At 40.2% G+C, this 15,819-nt stretch overlaps 1 protein-coding gene across 5 annotated transcripts in view; it reads left to right on the forward strand.

Annotated features, from left to right (window-relative positions):
• Positions 1-15,819, forward strand: part of HPS5 (HPS5 biogenesis of lysosomal organelles complex 2 subunit 2) — a 46,492-nt gene that overhangs the window by 5,230 nt on the left and 25,443 nt on the right. For 3 of the 5 annotated variants that reach the window (XM_025878401.2, XM_073904886.1, XM_025878399.2), the window contains 7 exons: positions 591-754; positions 7,989-8,099; positions 8,268-8,332; positions 9,032-9,224; positions 10,801-10,934; positions 14,713-14,925; positions 15,199-15,270. In XM_025878401.2, coding sequence (XP_025734186.2) covers positions 647-754; positions 7,989-8,099; positions 8,268-8,332; positions 9,032-9,224; positions 10,801-10,934; positions 14,713-14,925; positions 15,199-15,270 — 896 coding nt within the window. In that variant the 5' untranslated portion in view covers positions 591-646. Of the gene's footprint in view, positions 1-565; positions 755-7,988; positions 8,100-8,267; positions 8,333-9,031; positions 9,225-10,800; positions 10,935-14,712; positions 14,926-15,198; positions 15,271-15,819 lie in introns of those variants that run through there. The other 2 variants (XM_073904887.1, XM_025878402.2) reach the window with 2 other exon arrangements.

The following is a 15,819-nucleotide window of genomic DNA, read 5'->3' on the forward strand; positions in this document are numbered from 1 at the left end:
GCCTTTTTTTAAATATATACTTTTAAAGGATTTTATTTATTTATTTGAGAGAGAGAGAGCGGCAAAGGGAGAGGGAGAAGCAGGCTCTCTGCTGAGCAGGGAGCCCGATGCAGGGCTCGATCCCAGGACCTTGGGATCATGACCCCAGCCGAAGGCAGACGTTTAACCAGCTGCGCCACCCTGGTGCCCCAAGAATGTCGCCTTTTAATGACTCTTAAAGGCAGAAGAAGATTTACAACTTGAAGTACAGCTGAGGTTGCTATTTTACCAAAGAAGAGCTTGACCAATTTTCCTCTTAAATGCCACATTACCTATCCTGCTTATCCAAACTGTGAGATAAATAGAATGGGATAGGATTTTGGACCTTGAGAATGTCGACTTGATTTCCTGGGATTTCAGAGTCCGGCAATGATATAGTACAAGCTGATGGTTGCGTATACTACTACTTCTGTGTGCTTTCTTTCCTTTTATATGCTAAGTACCTCCAGAGTAGGGATCCTTGTCCCTTCCTCATGTTTCTCTTTGTTCTCCAAATATCCATTAAATGCATGCTAACTGAGCGAAGAGCTTTTTAAATTATATTTTTGCAGGTTTTATTCAGGAACACTGTGCCTGTCACTCAACGTAATTTCAGCTTTCCGGCTAAATGACTTTTGTGCCAGTGATACCGGAGACCTACAGCCATGTTCTTGCAGAGTTTGAGTCTCTGGATCCATTACTTTCAGCCCTGAGGCTGGACTCCAGTCGTCTTAAGGTGAATTCCTTGATCCTTGTAGCTGTTTCATGTTCATATTTGTATGTCCTGTGTGCTCTTTTATATATGCTCCCTGCCCTCTAATTCTTTATGTTTAATGGAATCTTGGGTGTTCTTCCCTGTGCTGGTAATACCTTACATACATACCTTACATACAAGTAGCATGTTTGTAGCTCTTTTTCTAAAGATTTATTTGAGAGAGAGGGAGAGCGTGTGTGCACGTGAGCACAGGCTAGGGGTGAGGCAGAAGGAGAGGGAGAAGCAGACCTCCCCACTGAGCAGGGAGCCCGATGTGGGGCTCGATCCTAGGACCCCAGGACCATGACCTGAGCCGAGGACAGATGCTTAACCAACTGAGCCACCCAGGCACCCCTGTAGCTCTTTCTTGATTTACTTTTTGAGCTGTCATTTGAATTCTTCTTTCCCATCCTTGAAAACCATGATTCTGATTGCTGAATTTTTTTCCCTTCACAATAATCTTACTGTTTTTTTCTCAGAAAATAATGTTATTTGATTGAAAATAAAATAGTATAAACGAGTATACCCTGTTGCATTTTAAGCACCATGAACCACTGCCGTTACACTAAGCTCATTCAAAACAAGGAGTTTGATGTACCCTCCATTTTAGGAAACACAGCAAAAGCTATTAGTTCTGTGGGAAGAAGTATGTGCTCCCCTCAAACCCTGAGTTCTGATAAACTCAGGAATGACATGCTGAAGAACAAAATCTCATAACAAATTCCAAAATAATTTCATTTTTATACTTCTCCCCCAAGTACTTTTGTAGCCTCTGAGCAAAAGAATAAGACATAATAGGCAAAGTAAAACGAACAGCAATCATGAGGGTTGATTTCAGTTCTTAACCGCGCGTTATGGGATGTCCTACCTGTGTAGTATGGCTTAACCAATAAGGGTGTTTATAACCGTGCTGGAAGCTGTTGTTTCTGCATTTAGTGTGGTGGCCCAATGATACCCCTGAGGTACCAAGCTCTCCATCTTTCCTGTTCTACCATCATCCATATGTTGGTTTTTAGTCACAGTTGCAAGATAGGTGTCCTGGCTCCAGTCTTGATGTTTCCATTAGCATCTCAAGCAGGGAAGATGGGGCCACAAGCAAAGGCTCTCTTTTCTTTTTCCCCTCCCGGGTTTATTATTTATTTTTTTATTCTTAAAAAATTTTATTTATTTTATTTTTAAAATTATTTTTATTTATTTATTTTTTAAGTTTTTATTTATTTGACAGAGAGAGACAGAGTGAGAGAGGGGACACAAGTAGGGGGAGTGGGAGAGGGAGAAGCAGGCTTCCTGCCGAGCAGGGAGCCCGATGTGGGACTCGATCCCAGGAGCCTGAAGGCAGATGCTTAACGAGTGAGCCAGCAGGCGCCCTACTTTATTTTTTTTAAATCATGGTAAGTGTACTTTTTTAAGCAGTTTTTTTTTCTTTAAGATTTTATTTATTTGAGAGAGAGAGAGAGAGATAGTGAGAGATAGAGCACTAGCAGGGGAGAGAGAGGGAGAAGCATGCTCCCCGCTGGGGCTCAATCCCAGGACCCTGAGATCATGACCTGAGTGGAATGCAGACTCTTAACCTACTGAGCCACCCAGGTGCCCCATGATAAGTGTACTTTTAATCCCCATCCCCTATTTCCCCCGTTCCCCCACCTACCTCCCCTCTGGTAACCATCAGTTTGTTCTCTAGAGTTAAGATTGTCTGTTTCTCGGGGCACCTGAATAGCTCAGTTGGTTAAGCATCCAATTGTCAGTTTTGGCTCAGGTCATGATCTCAGGGTTGTGGGATCCAGCTCTGCACTGGGCTCCGTGCTGTGGAGCCTGCTTGGGATGCTTTCTCTCCTTTTCCCCCTGACTCTCCCTCCCCCTCTTAAAAAAAAAAAAAAAAAGTCTCTTTCTTCGTTTGTTTCTCTAGCTCTTTTTTTTTCCTTTGCTTGTTTTGTTTCTTAAATTCCACAGTGAGATCATACGGTATTTTATCTTTCTCTGACTTCACTTAGCATTATACACTCTAGCTCCATCCATGTGGGTGCAAATGGCAAGATTTCATTCTTTTTCTATGGCTGAGTAATATTCTGTTGTAGATATATACCACATTTTCTTTATTCATTCATTTGTCGATGGACACTTGAGCTACTTCCATAGTTTGGCTGTTGTAAATAATGCGGCAGTAAATGTAGAGGTGCGTGTATCCCTCTGAATTAGTGTTTTTTTAATTTTAAAAAAATTATTTATTTATTTATTTGAGAGAGGAGAGAGAGAAAGAGAGAATGTGCACAGAGGGAGAAGAAGAAGCAGACTCACCGCTGAGCAGAGAGCCTGATGCGGAGCTCAATCCCAGAACCCCGAGATCATGACCCAAGCCTAAGGTGGATGCTTAACTGACTGAGCCACCCAGGCGCCCCATGTTCTTTGTATTTTTTGTGTAAATACCCAATAGAGCAATTACTGGGTCCTAGAGTAGTTCTGCTTTTAATTTTTTGAGGAATCTCCATACTGTTTTCCACAGTGGCTACACCAGTTTTCATTCCCACAAGCAGTGCAAAAGGGTTCCTTTTCTCCACATCCTTGCCGACACTTGTTTCTTGTGTTTTTGATTTTAGCCATTCTGATAGGTAGGAGGTGATACCTTATTTTAGTTTTGATTTGCATTTCCCTGATGATGAGTGATATTGAACATCTTTTCATGTATCTGTTGGCCATCTGTATGTCCTCTTTGGAAGAATGTTTGTTCATGTCATCTGCCCATTTTTTAATTGGATTATTTTTTGGATATTTTGGCTCTTTGAGTATTGAGTTGTATAAGTTGTCTATGTATTTTGGATACTAACCCGTTATCGGATATGTTGTTTGTAAATATCTTCTCCTATTCAGTAGGTTGTCTTTTAGTTTTGTTGATTGTTTAGAAACTTTTTATTTTGATATAGTCCCACTAGTTTATTTTGGCTTTTATTTCCCTTTTCTCAGGAGACATACCTAGAAAAATGTTGCTGTGGCCAATGTCCGAGATAACTGCCTATGCTCCCTTCTTGGATTTTTATGGTTTCAGGTCTCACATTTAGGTCTTCAATCCATTTTTAGTTTATTTTTGTGTATGGGGTTAGAAAGTGGTCCAGTTTCATTCTTTTGCATGTGGCTGTCCAGTTTTCCCAGCACCATTTGCTGAAGAGACTGTTTTTTCCCATTGTATATTTATTCCTCCTTTGTTGAAGGTAATTGACCTTATACTTGTGGGTTTATTTCTGGGTTTTCTGTTCTGTTCCATTGATCTATGTGTCTATTTTCATGCCAGTACCATACTGTTTTAATTACTACCACTTTGTAACATAACATGAAATCACTACTTGTGATACCTACAGTGTTTCAAGATTGCTTTGGCTCTTCAAGGCCTTTTGTAGGTTTTTTCTTACTTTTTTTTTTTTTTTAAGATTTTATTTATTTATTTGACACAGAGAGAGAGAGAGTGAGAGAGGGAACACAAGCAGGGGGACTGGGAGAGGGAGAAGCAGGCTTCCCGCTAAGCAGGGAGCCTGATGTGGGGCTTGATCCCAGGACTCTGGGATCATGACCTGAGCCGAAGGCAGACGCTTAACGACTGAGCCACCCAGGTGCCCCCTTTTGTAGTTTCATACAAATTTTGGGATTGTTTGTTCTAGTTCTGTGAAAAATGCTGTTGGTATTTTGATACAGATAGTATTAAATCTGTAGATTGTGTTGGGTAGTATAGACATTTCAACAGTATTTGTTCTTCCAACCTGTGAGCATGGAACATCTTTCCTTTTTTTTTTGCATCATCTTGATTTTCTTTCACCAGTGTTTTATAGTTTTCAGAGTACAGGATTTTCATCTCTTTTGGTTACATTTATTCTTCGATACTGTTTTTGGTGCAGTTGTAAATGGGATTTTTTTTTTAATTTCATTTTCTGCTGCTTTATTAATAGTGTATAGGAATGCAACAGATTTCTGTACATTGATTTTGTATCCTGTGACTTTACTGTATTCACTTTATCAGATCTGGTAGTTTTTTGGTGGAGTCCTTAGGGTTTTCTATATATAGTATCATGTTATGTGCAAGTAGTGGGGGTGTTACTTCTTCCTTACTGATTTCAGTGCCTTTTATTTCTTTATGTTGTCTACTATCTGTGGCTAGGACTTCCAGTAGTATGTTGAGTAAAAGTGGTGAGATTGGACATCCTTGTCTTGTTCCTGACCTTAGGGGAACAGGTCCGTTTTACCCCATTGAGTATGATGTTTGTGGATTTTTCATAGAAGGTCTTTATTATGTTGAAGTATGTTCCCTCTGGACCTACTTTGCAGAGGATTTTTATCATGAATGGATTTTGTACCTTGTCAAGTTTTTTCTGCATCTATTGATGGTTTTTATCCTTATTTATGTGATATATCATGTTGATTGTTTGTGAATACTGAACCATCCTTGTATCCTGGGAATAAATCCCACTTTATTGGGTATATGATTTTTTTAATGTATTGTTGGGTTCAGCTTGCTAATATTTTGTTGAGGATATATGCTTTGATATTCATGAGAGAGATTGGCCTGTACTTTTTTTTTTGTGGTGTTTTTATCTGATTTTGATATCAGGGTGGTACTGGCCTCATTCATTGAATGAATTTGGAAGTTTTCCTTCCTCTTGTATGTTTTGGAATAGTTTGAGAAGAATAGGTAGTAAGTCTTATTGATTCATTTATTTTAAGGATTTATGTCTTTGTTTTAGAGAGCAAGTGAGCAGTGTGCACATGCAGGTGGGAGGGGCAGAGGAAGAGGGAGAGAGCGAGAACCACAGGAAGACTCCCCACTGAGTGTGGATCCCGACTGGAGGGCGGTACTTGATCCCACGACCCCAAGATCATGACCTGAGACAAAACCAAGAGTCAGGAATACCTGGCTGGCTCAGTTGGTGAAGTGTCTGCCTTCAACTCAGGTCATGATCCTGGGGTCCTGGGATCAAGTCCCGCATCAGGCTCCCTGCTCAGTGGGGAGCCTGCTTCTCCCTCTGCCTGCCACTCCCCCTGCTCATGCATGCGCACTCTCTTGTGTTCTCTCTCTCTCTCTCTCACAAATAAATAAATAAATAAAAATCTTTAATTGAAACAAAACAACGAAAACAAACCAAGAGTCAGATGCTCAACCAACTACTGAACCATCCAGGCGCCCCAGTAGTAACTCTTCTTTAAATGTTTCATAGAATTCTCCTGTGAAGCCATCTGGCCTTGGACTTTTGTTTGTTGGGAGTTTTTTGATTACTTCAGTTCAATTTCATTGCTGGTACTTGGTCTGTTCAAATTTTCTATTTCCTCCTGCTTGAGTTTTGTGAGATTAAATTTCTAGGAACAGTTTTGGGAGATTATATTTCTAGGAACTTACCCATTTCTTTTAAGTTGTCCAGTTTGTTGGCATATAGGTTTTCATAATATTCTGTTAATTTTATTTCTGTGGTGTTGGTTATTTCTTCTCTTTCATTAGTGATTTTGTTTATTTGGGTCTTCTCTCTGGGTTTTTTTTTTTTTTTAATGAGTCTGGCTACAGACTTTATCAATTTTGTTGATCTTTTCAGAGAACCAGCTCCTGGTTTCACTGATCTGTTGTATTTTTTTTAGTTTCTGTATCGTTTTTTTTCTGCTCTAATCTTTATTATTTCCTTCCTTTTGCTTGGTTTAGGTTTTATCCTCCTTTTTCTATCTCTTTTAGGGGTGAGGTTAGGTTGTTTGAGATTTTTTGGGGTCTTGATTACAATCAAGATTGCTGTCAACTTCGCCCTTAGAACTACTTTTGCTGCATCAAAGATTTTGGACCGTTGTTTTCATTTTCATTTGTTTCCATGTAATTTTTTATTTCTTCTTTGATAATCTTGGTTGGTCCATTCATTGTTTAGTAGCATATCCATGTATTTGTGCTCTTTCCAAATTTTTTATTGTGGTTGATTTCTAGTTTCATAGTGTTGTGGTCAGAAAAGGTGCATGGTAGGACTTTGATTTTGTTTTAATTTATTGAGACTTGTTTTGTGGAGACTGTTCCATGTGCGCTTGATAGAGTGTATATTCTGCTGTTTTAGGGTGGAATGTTCTGAATATGCCTGTTAAACTCATCTGGTACAGCGTTTCATTCAAAGCCACTGTTTTCTTGTTGATTTTCTGTTTGGATGATTTATTCATCGATGTGAATAAGGTGTTCAAGTCCCCTACTATTATTGTATCATTATCCATTGTTTCTCAAAGGCTTTCTTTTCTTTAGACTCTGCCTTTTACCAAGTAAGGCAAACCTTTCTAAGAAACCCTAGCAGGCTTATTATTAGCTGGATGTTAGTCACATAGCTCCCCCTAGCTTCAAGAGAAAATGGGTAATGGGGCACCTGGGTGGCTCAGTCGGTTAAGCATCTGCCTTTGGCTCAGTTCCTGATCTCAGGGTCCTGGGATCAGAGCCCCATGTCAAGCTCCCTGCTCAGTGGGGAGCCTGCTTCTCCCTCTCCCTCTGCCTGTTGCTTCCCCTGCTTGTGCTCTCTCTCTGTCAAATAAAGAAATAAAATCTTTAAAAAGGAGAGAGAAACTGGGTAAGTGAATATTTAGATTTTCCAGCTTCTGTGGTGGAAAGCAAGGTTGAGAGGGTTGGGAGCGTCTGTTCATCAGCCAAGCAACAAATTTTGCCACAGAGTATTATTGGGCCCAGCATGGCCACTGTTTTTTTTCTGGTGGATAAGGAAAGGAATCAGCAAGCTGAGGGTGGTTGGGGGAGACAGAATTGACCTGCATCTGTGTCCCCCACAGTCCTACTTGTTCTAAAAGCTATGGGTAGTTTGTGTGCCAGTTATGTAGACTAGAAATGATTCAAGTGAGTAAATGGTTAAGGCATTGCTTTATCCTCTGGAGACTTACTTGATCTTTCATCCTTATGGTCAACATTGGAATGACCTAGCCAAATGATGCAAAAGATGAAGGGTCTTGATAACTGGATTTTGCTAAGAGAAAATTACTCATTTGTACAGTTGAGCCTATTCAGTCATTTTGAGATTCAATTAAACATTTAAAACCAAAATGTTCTGTATGTTTCACTATACTAGAATGAAAGGGTGAGTGCCATTATGTGGTGGCCAGCTGGGCAGGGAGTAGGGTTGGGGGAGGAGCCTGCTACACAGACCCTTCATATTTGTTTGCAGTAGTTAATTTGGTTATGTGACTATGATCTCTCGCTTGTCTGTTTGAATGTTTTTAGTGCACGAGCATAGCCGTGTCTCGGAAATGGTTGGCTTTGGGCAGTTCCGGAGGGGGACTCAGTCTCATTCAGAAGGAAGGCTGGAAGCACAGGCTTTTTCTTTCACACAGGGTAAGATTAAGGGTAGTCCTGTCATATCATTTGGACTATTTTTTGTAAATTCGAATTTCTCTTATTATGAATAATCATTTGGAGTAAAAGGGGAGTGTAAATCTTGAGATTTAAAAGTAAAAAATTAACATTTTTGAGACGCCTAATATTTTTCCTTTTGTGTTACAGGAAGGTGCAATTTCTCAGGTTGCCTGTTGTTTACATGATGATGATTATGTTGCTGTAGCTACCAGGTGAGAAACTCCTTTAAAATGATCTGATCTTTCCTAAATACATTTTATTTTATTTTTTTGAGATTGAGCCCTCACGCCATCAGGGGGAGGGGAAGAGGAAGAGGGAGAGAAAGAAAGAATCCCAAGCAGGCTCTCTGCTGAGTGTGGAGCCCAATGCCATGCAGGGGCTCCATCTATGACCCTGAGATCATGACCTGAGCCGAAATCAAGAGTCCAAAGACATTTAACTGACTGAGCCACCCAGGTGACCCTCTAAATACAGTTTAAATGGACAAATGTAGTTGTATGTTTGTTAGGGTGGCCAGCCATCCTGGTTTGCCTACGACTGTCTCCAGTTTTATCACTGAAAGTCTCGTGTCCTAAGGAAATCTCTCAGTTTCCTGCAAACCAGGACAGATAGATAGTTAGTCACTATGGTTTATGGAAAATGTCAGTATGTCAGTATGAGGCAGCAATATTTCAGTGGCCTTAAAAGAGAAAGGTAACAGAGATAATTTAGAAAGTCTTAAGTTCTCTTGTACTAGATTGGTGGACTAAAGCAAGGAAATTAGTACCTTGACTTTCTACTTCCTCTTTTTTTTTTTTTTTGAAGAACAGGAGTTTGCATGTATAGTTAATGTAATTGATACTGTGATACAAAGAAATTGCACCTTTTTCGCCATTGCCAAAAATCTGCTTCTGTGACTCATTTTCTTTCAGTCAAGGTCTCGTAGTTGTTTGGGAATTAAATCAGGAGCGTCGTGGGAAGCCAGAACGAATTTATGTGTCTGCAGAGCACAAAGGCCGAAAAGTTACAGCTCTCTGCTGGGACACAGCTATTCTTAGAGTTTTTGTAGGTGACCATATGGGGAAAGTTTCTGTCATCAAACCTAACACTTCTAAACAAACAAAGGTAGGAATCAGTCCAGTTCTTTGTGTATGTGGGTGAGATATAAGATACTGTCGTATATAATTTCAATTGAAGGACACAGTTATATCTATTATATTTCTTGGGGGACTGATCTAGAGCCCAGACTATTAATTTTGAGGAGACTTGTTTGTGTGTAGTACATGTAGTAGCCCGGTTTAGCTTGATACTGTTGCAGGGTATCTTTTGTGAGTTAACTTCAATAATTTGGACGTTGTCTATTACAGTACTCTGTAATTCACCTGTATGGCGCACTTAAGTTAAGCATTAATATTAGAGTATTAGTAAAGTTAAGATGCAGGAGGTGGCTCAGTCGGTTAAGCATCTGCCTTCAGCTCGGGTCATGATCCCAGGATCCTGGGATTGAGTCCCACATCGAGCTCCATGCTCAGCGGGGAGCATGCTTCTCCCTGTGTCTCCCCCTCCCCCTGCTTGTCCGAGTGCTCTTGCTCTCTCTCTCTCTGTCTTGCTGTCTCTGACAAATAAATAAAATCTTTAAAAAAAAGATAAGATGCCTCTTTTTTTTTTTTTTTTGAGAGAGAGAGAATAAATGGGGGTAGGGACAGAGGGAGAGAATCTTTCAGACTCCTCGCTGAGCTCAGAGCCCGATGCAGGGCTTGATCCCAGGACTAGGAGATCACGACCTGAGCTGAAACCAAGAGTGGGAGGCTTAACTGACTGAGCCACCCAGGTGCCCCGATAAGATGCCTCTTTATTAGTTGTGTGAACAAAATGGGAAACATAGAAATGGTATCAGTTGTCCAGGCTCCTATTCTCCTGGTCCCTGTTTAGAAGAAACTCATGAGTCTAGATATATTTTTTCTCAGAATGGATGTAACTTACCAAAAATGAATCTTAAAAGGTACCTCCTGGATTGTGTTCAACTGCCAGGGTCCCAGGCTTCCTGCTACAGTTCTTGGAGTTTAGAAGGGTTAAGTTTCAGGTTATCCTAACAGAATGCTCCTGTCTCTCATTAAGGCAGAGCAGACCAAATTCTTACTGTCCCTCTTCTCCAGAATTGTAGTGGGGAGCTTGGCTTATTTCCACATAGGATCTTTGCAGGAAAGAAGAAAACTAACTACCATTGGCTTAATTATTTTATTTTAATTAACACATCAGAATATTCTTCTGATTTGGCCATGGTAACCCATCAAATTTACCTCTAGATTCCTAACATATTTTTGATCCCAAAAAACATTCGGAACCTTACAGGTAGTATAGCCCTAATTTGTCTTTTTTTTTCCAAAGGGAGCAGTACTGTTTTCTGTGTGACAAAGTTCTGTCACATGTTCCAAAACTTGCTTTATCTTTGTCATTCCAGCTTCTAAGATTAGATAACCAGAAACAGAGCCTTAAGAGTTGTGTTCTACAGTTATGTAATGAAGTATTTCACAGCTTTTTAAATGAGTGAAACTTTGATATCCTAACAGGCAAATTAAATTTTGGCTCATTTAAAATTTTTATTTTGCTATCCAAAATTATTTTCACCTAGAAGGTAAAGAGAAGGAAATTGTACGGGTATGTAAAGATGAGTCTTCTTTCCTTGTCCTGTCTCTTTTAGGCAGCTGCTGCCTTTGTGATGTTTCCTGTTCAGACAGTAACAACAGTTGACTCCTGTGTTGTGCAGTTAGATTATTTGGACGGAAGACTACTTATATCTTCACTTACTCGATCCTTCTTGTGTGACACTGAGAGGTATATTGACCAACCACGAGTCATAGGTTATGCAGAATTCTAGAACTCTCAGAGACTTAGAAGTCATCTAGACCAAACCCCTCCGTTCAGTAATACAGATGCTAATGAGGAACCAGCTGTGTGCAAGCTGATGTTAGAGAATAGGAAAGACGGGAGACTGAGACAGTCCAGTGGGCAACTAAGACAGATGTTCAGTTAACTCCATGAAGTATGGTCAAAGGACCTTGAGGGAAGGCCCGACAAAGGCCTGTTTCAATATGGGGAATCAGGAAGTCTTCCGTGATTGAATTTGTTGTTTAGATTCGTTGTATTTTTTTTTAAATGATTTTATTTATTTATTTGACAGAGAGAGACACAGCAAGAGAGGGAACACAAGCAGGGGGAGTGAGAGAGGGAGAAGCAGGCTTCCCGCGGAGCAGGGAGCCCAATGCGGGGCTCGATCCCAGGACCCTGGGATCTTGACCTGAGCTGAACGCAGATGCTTAACGACAGAGCCACCCAGGCGCCCTAGATTTGTTGTATGTTTAATAGAATGTTACTAATGGGTAAAATTGGGTGAAGAATAATTAAGAGCTTTGTGAAGCTGACAGATATTTTACCAAAATCTCAAGGGTGGAACCAAAGGTTCAGTGAATGGCAAAGGAGTGTGTCTCTGAACAGAGTGGTCTCTGAAACACCAGAACAAAATAGGAAGCAACTTGGAATAAATATTATGTATCACTGTGCTAAAGTTCCTCAGCCATTCTCACTGCAGGGAAATTTTCACTCCTCATTCTTTCTTCCCACTACCATATTCTTCAGGACCAGCCATCCTTTTGAATATTTATTAAGGAAAATTTTGAGCATACATAAAAGAATTGTATATTGAATCCCCATGAAACCACTCGGCAGCTTCAAAAATTTTGATGATGATTTTTGATAGGCTAAATTTGGAGTAAGAAGGGAAGGAAGGGACATTCTAGCAGGAAGGAACAGCCTCTTGGGGAAAAGTGAGAAAGAATTAGGCATATTTTAAAACCTGCCAACCTGGCATAAGTAGGGGAGTTGGGGAAGATCAAGTTGGTAAATTGGCACTATAGAGTGGCAGCCTTAAATGTCACATTAATTAAGTGGGTTCTCAGGTCATTTTAAGAAAGTGTGCATATAGAATATCAGGATTTGAAAATTGATATCCTTAGAATTCTCCAGGCTTGGAAAGTCTGTATGTATTTCCAGGAGTTTATATACATCTCAATTAGAAGGCTGCTATTCTAGAAAGCAGGAGATTATTACAGAAGGTTTGAAGGAATGTATTCAGAGTCAGGGATGGTAGAGGGAAGGTTGAGGAGAAGGTATACTATGTATGTATTTTCTTGGATGGGAAAGGCATGTGGAAAGGAGGCCAGTTATAGCAGGTGGCAGGTGTCTGATATCAGAGAACCGAGCTGGACAGCAGAGAGGCAAGGCTTTGAGATGCACCTGGTCAGTTTACATGGAATTAGTGGAAAGGAGGGTGTCCTTGGTTCTGACTTGTCTCAGACAAGTTAGACTTGTCTGAAGTTAGAATTAGAGAATTGGAGATCATCTAGTGTCACCCTTCCATTCTTGCAGATCAGAAAGCCTAGGCATCCCAAGTGATAGAGCATGCCTGCAAGACTAGAATTTTTCTGTCTCAATTCTGTGCCTCTGCTCTTATCTCACAGTTTCCTCAAAACATCCTTTGACGTTGGACCTATGGCCATAAACTCCACACTTGAGATTTTTAAAGTATTAACTCTACCAAGTTCCTAACTATTTTTGTCTGTAGATTTTCAAGTTTTCCAAGGGACCCAATTTAGAAAGATATATGATAGACTTTTTAAAATAAAGAGCTAAATAAGTAGAGGTTTATTTTTCCTTCTGTGCAATGGAGTTGCTAATCATCATTTTCCCATTCACAGGGATGTGGCTAGAGTTGGTTATGAGAATAACGTAGATTCTGCTGCTAGAATAACATGTTAAAGAAATGCCCACTTCTGTTAACTGGAATTCAGTATGGGGGGGAAATGGATAGTACAATAATTTAAAAAATACATTTATGTTTAAAATTCTTTGTTTCAACCTATATTCCCTCCCAACAAACAGCATTTTTTTTTTTTTTAAGTAGGCTATACACCCAGCATGGAGCCCAATGTGGGGCTTAAACTCATGACCCTGAGATCAAGACCTGAACTCTGAGATCAAGAGTCGGATGCTTAACTGACTGAGCCATCCAGGCGCCCCAGCATTTTTTTTGGAAAGGGGGCTCTTAGTAACTAACTGAAGGGATAGATACGAATTTTCTTCTGGCAGCCACTGGCTACTTTCTGTTAGTATTGTTGATGAGCAAGGTGGATCCCAGGAAGGAATAGAAAAAATAGAAACAAAGAACTATGGTATAGGAGAGAGAACATTGACTGACAGAGCCTGACCATATGATTGCAAATTCTATCTCTGCCGCTTTTTAAGCTGTGCTAAATGTTGGTTTCCCCATCCAAAAGGTAGAGATAGTTTTAAGGATTAACTAAGATAACGTATATGAAATACTTAGCCTTGTGCCTGTTACATATTTGAAAATGTAGAAAGCAAGGTTAATGAGCATACGAGTAAGAATGAGTTTCCTATATTTGTTCACTCAGCAAACATTTATTGTACTCTTCTGGACCCTTAGCACTGTATTAAGCATCATAGAGGATATAAGGTAGTCAAGAAATAATTTCCCAAATAAGGAACATAAGTAATAAATCCATAACTTCTTAGATTGCTCTGTATGCATTTTGTGGCACTTCACATCCATGTTCTCAGGGTATGTACTGTTCTTACAGTTCTTCATATACTAAAGCTGAGGTTACATTTTACTCATGAAACAAGTAAGTACAGGGATATTTATTAAATTATATTTAAGGTCACCTCGTAAATTCATACCAGAGAGCATATGAGATCATTCTCTACTAGAAGAGTTTGGGTATATGGAGCACTGCAATGTCTGGTTAGTGCTTTCTGTAGGCCAGATGCTGTGCCTGGGCATTAAAGTAAAGAAGAGCAAAAAATGGCCTTTGTATTAAGGTGGTAATCTATTGTTCTAATAGACACAGTTGCCCTGTATAATGTGGTGAGTGCCCTGGGAAGCATGTAATTCAGCTTATGGGCATCAAAGAAGTCTCTTAGTGGAAGAATGATGAAATCCTAAGAATAAGGAAAGCAGGTTTTAGGATGAGACACCTTCACGTTGTCACCTTCCATGTTCCCAGGCAGTGTACTAAGCTCTTCTGCCAGGGAACAGAATGTTCAAAGTTGCAGAGTTTCAGAAGGACTCAGCATTTGGAGGAAAGAGTGAGGAATTTACTGGGTGTTTGTAGTATGGGAATGGCTGGAAGACAGGGTTGGAGAGGTAGCTTAGTAGCTTCCATGGAGTGTTCACCTTTTACAAGGCGATTTGGGATGGATTTTTTAAATAATTTGTCAGTAGGATTTAAGGATGTATGAAGTGGTTTGCTAGCACTCATTTTGTAGATTTGAAAGGGGCCTTTTATTAATTATGAGCCCCTATTCTGTGGATAATAAACTGAGTACTGATGTGAAGTGGTTTGCTTCCTGTTACAGAAATAGTTAATGGCAAATCACAGCTAGAGCCCTGTTTTGACCTTTCCAAGCTGCTGTTCTTTCCAGAGAGGACATTATGGGAGTGGTTATTATGGCCATGCTGCTTTGTAGTGCCATTGTTTTTGACTTTTTTTTTTTTTATAAGTAAACATGCTTTCTCTTCTTTTTTGGGGATTAGAGAAAAATTTTGGAGAATCGGAAGCAAGGAAAGAGATGGAGAATACGGAGCTTGTTTCTTCCCTGGAAGATGTTCCTCAGGCCAGCAACCCCTAATATATTGTGCTCGCCCTGGCTCCAGGATGTGGGAAGTGAACTTTGATGGGGAAGTTATAAGTACACATCAGTTTAAGAAACTCCTCTCGTCACCACCTCTCCCTGTGATTACTCTAAGGTAATGATTTATATGGCTGGTAGGGACAATTTGAGGAATTTAATGCAGGAGTTGGGTTGAAATCTCTAATATTCTAGATTGCCTTCTAAGAGTGAAGTAGAATTTTTATTGAAGATTTAGAGAAACCAAAAAGTCTTTAACCAGTTATCTTTGGTATGATTAAAGTAGATTGAACAAAGGCAGATGAGTTAAATGCAGCAAAACTTTTCCTATGTCGGGAACAGCATACTTTGATGTTGTGATTCAATTATTAACAGACTGTTTTCTTCCTAGATCAGACCCTCAGTATGATTATACAGTTGGATCCTCCCAATCTTTGTCTTTCCCCAGACTCTTGCATGTTAGGTAAGTTTCTCCTTTTGATCTTTCAGGAAAAAACAAAACCAAACCAAACCACTTTTTCTCTTTGCTTCTTGTTCACAGGCAGTTAGCTTTTTTATTTTTTAAGATTTTATTTATTTGAGAGAGTGAGAGAGAGAGCACAAGTCAGGGGTGAGGCAGGGGAGAAGCAGAGTCCCCGCTGAGCAGGGACTCTGATGCGGGACTCAGTCCCCAGGACCCTGGGATCATGACCTGAGCCAAAACCAGTTGCTTAACTGACTGAGCCACCTGGGTGCCCTGGCAGTTACCTTTGTTTTTGTTTTTTAAAGATTTTATTTATTTATTTGACAGAGAGACACAGCCAGAGAGGGAACGCGAGCAAGGGGAGTGGGAGAGGGAGAAGCAGGCTTCCCATGGAGCAGGGAGCCTGATGTGGGGCTCGATCCCAGGTCCCTGGGATCATGACCTGAGCCGAAGGTAGACGTGTAATGACTGAGCTACCCAGGCACACCCCCGGCAGTTAGCTTTTAAAAGGTTTTTGTACTAAACTGTTTTTGGAAAGATAGGAGATCC

The sequence above is a fragment of the Callorhinus ursinus genome, unplaced genomic scaffold (assembly GCF_003265705.2).
Source record: "Callorhinus ursinus isolate GAN/ISIS: 27379988/994484 unplaced genomic scaffold, GSC_fseal_2.0 scaffold21, whole genome shotgun sequence".
Classification (NCBI taxonomy): domain Eukaryota; kingdom Metazoa; phylum Chordata; class Mammalia; order Carnivora; family Otariidae; genus Callorhinus; species Callorhinus ursinus.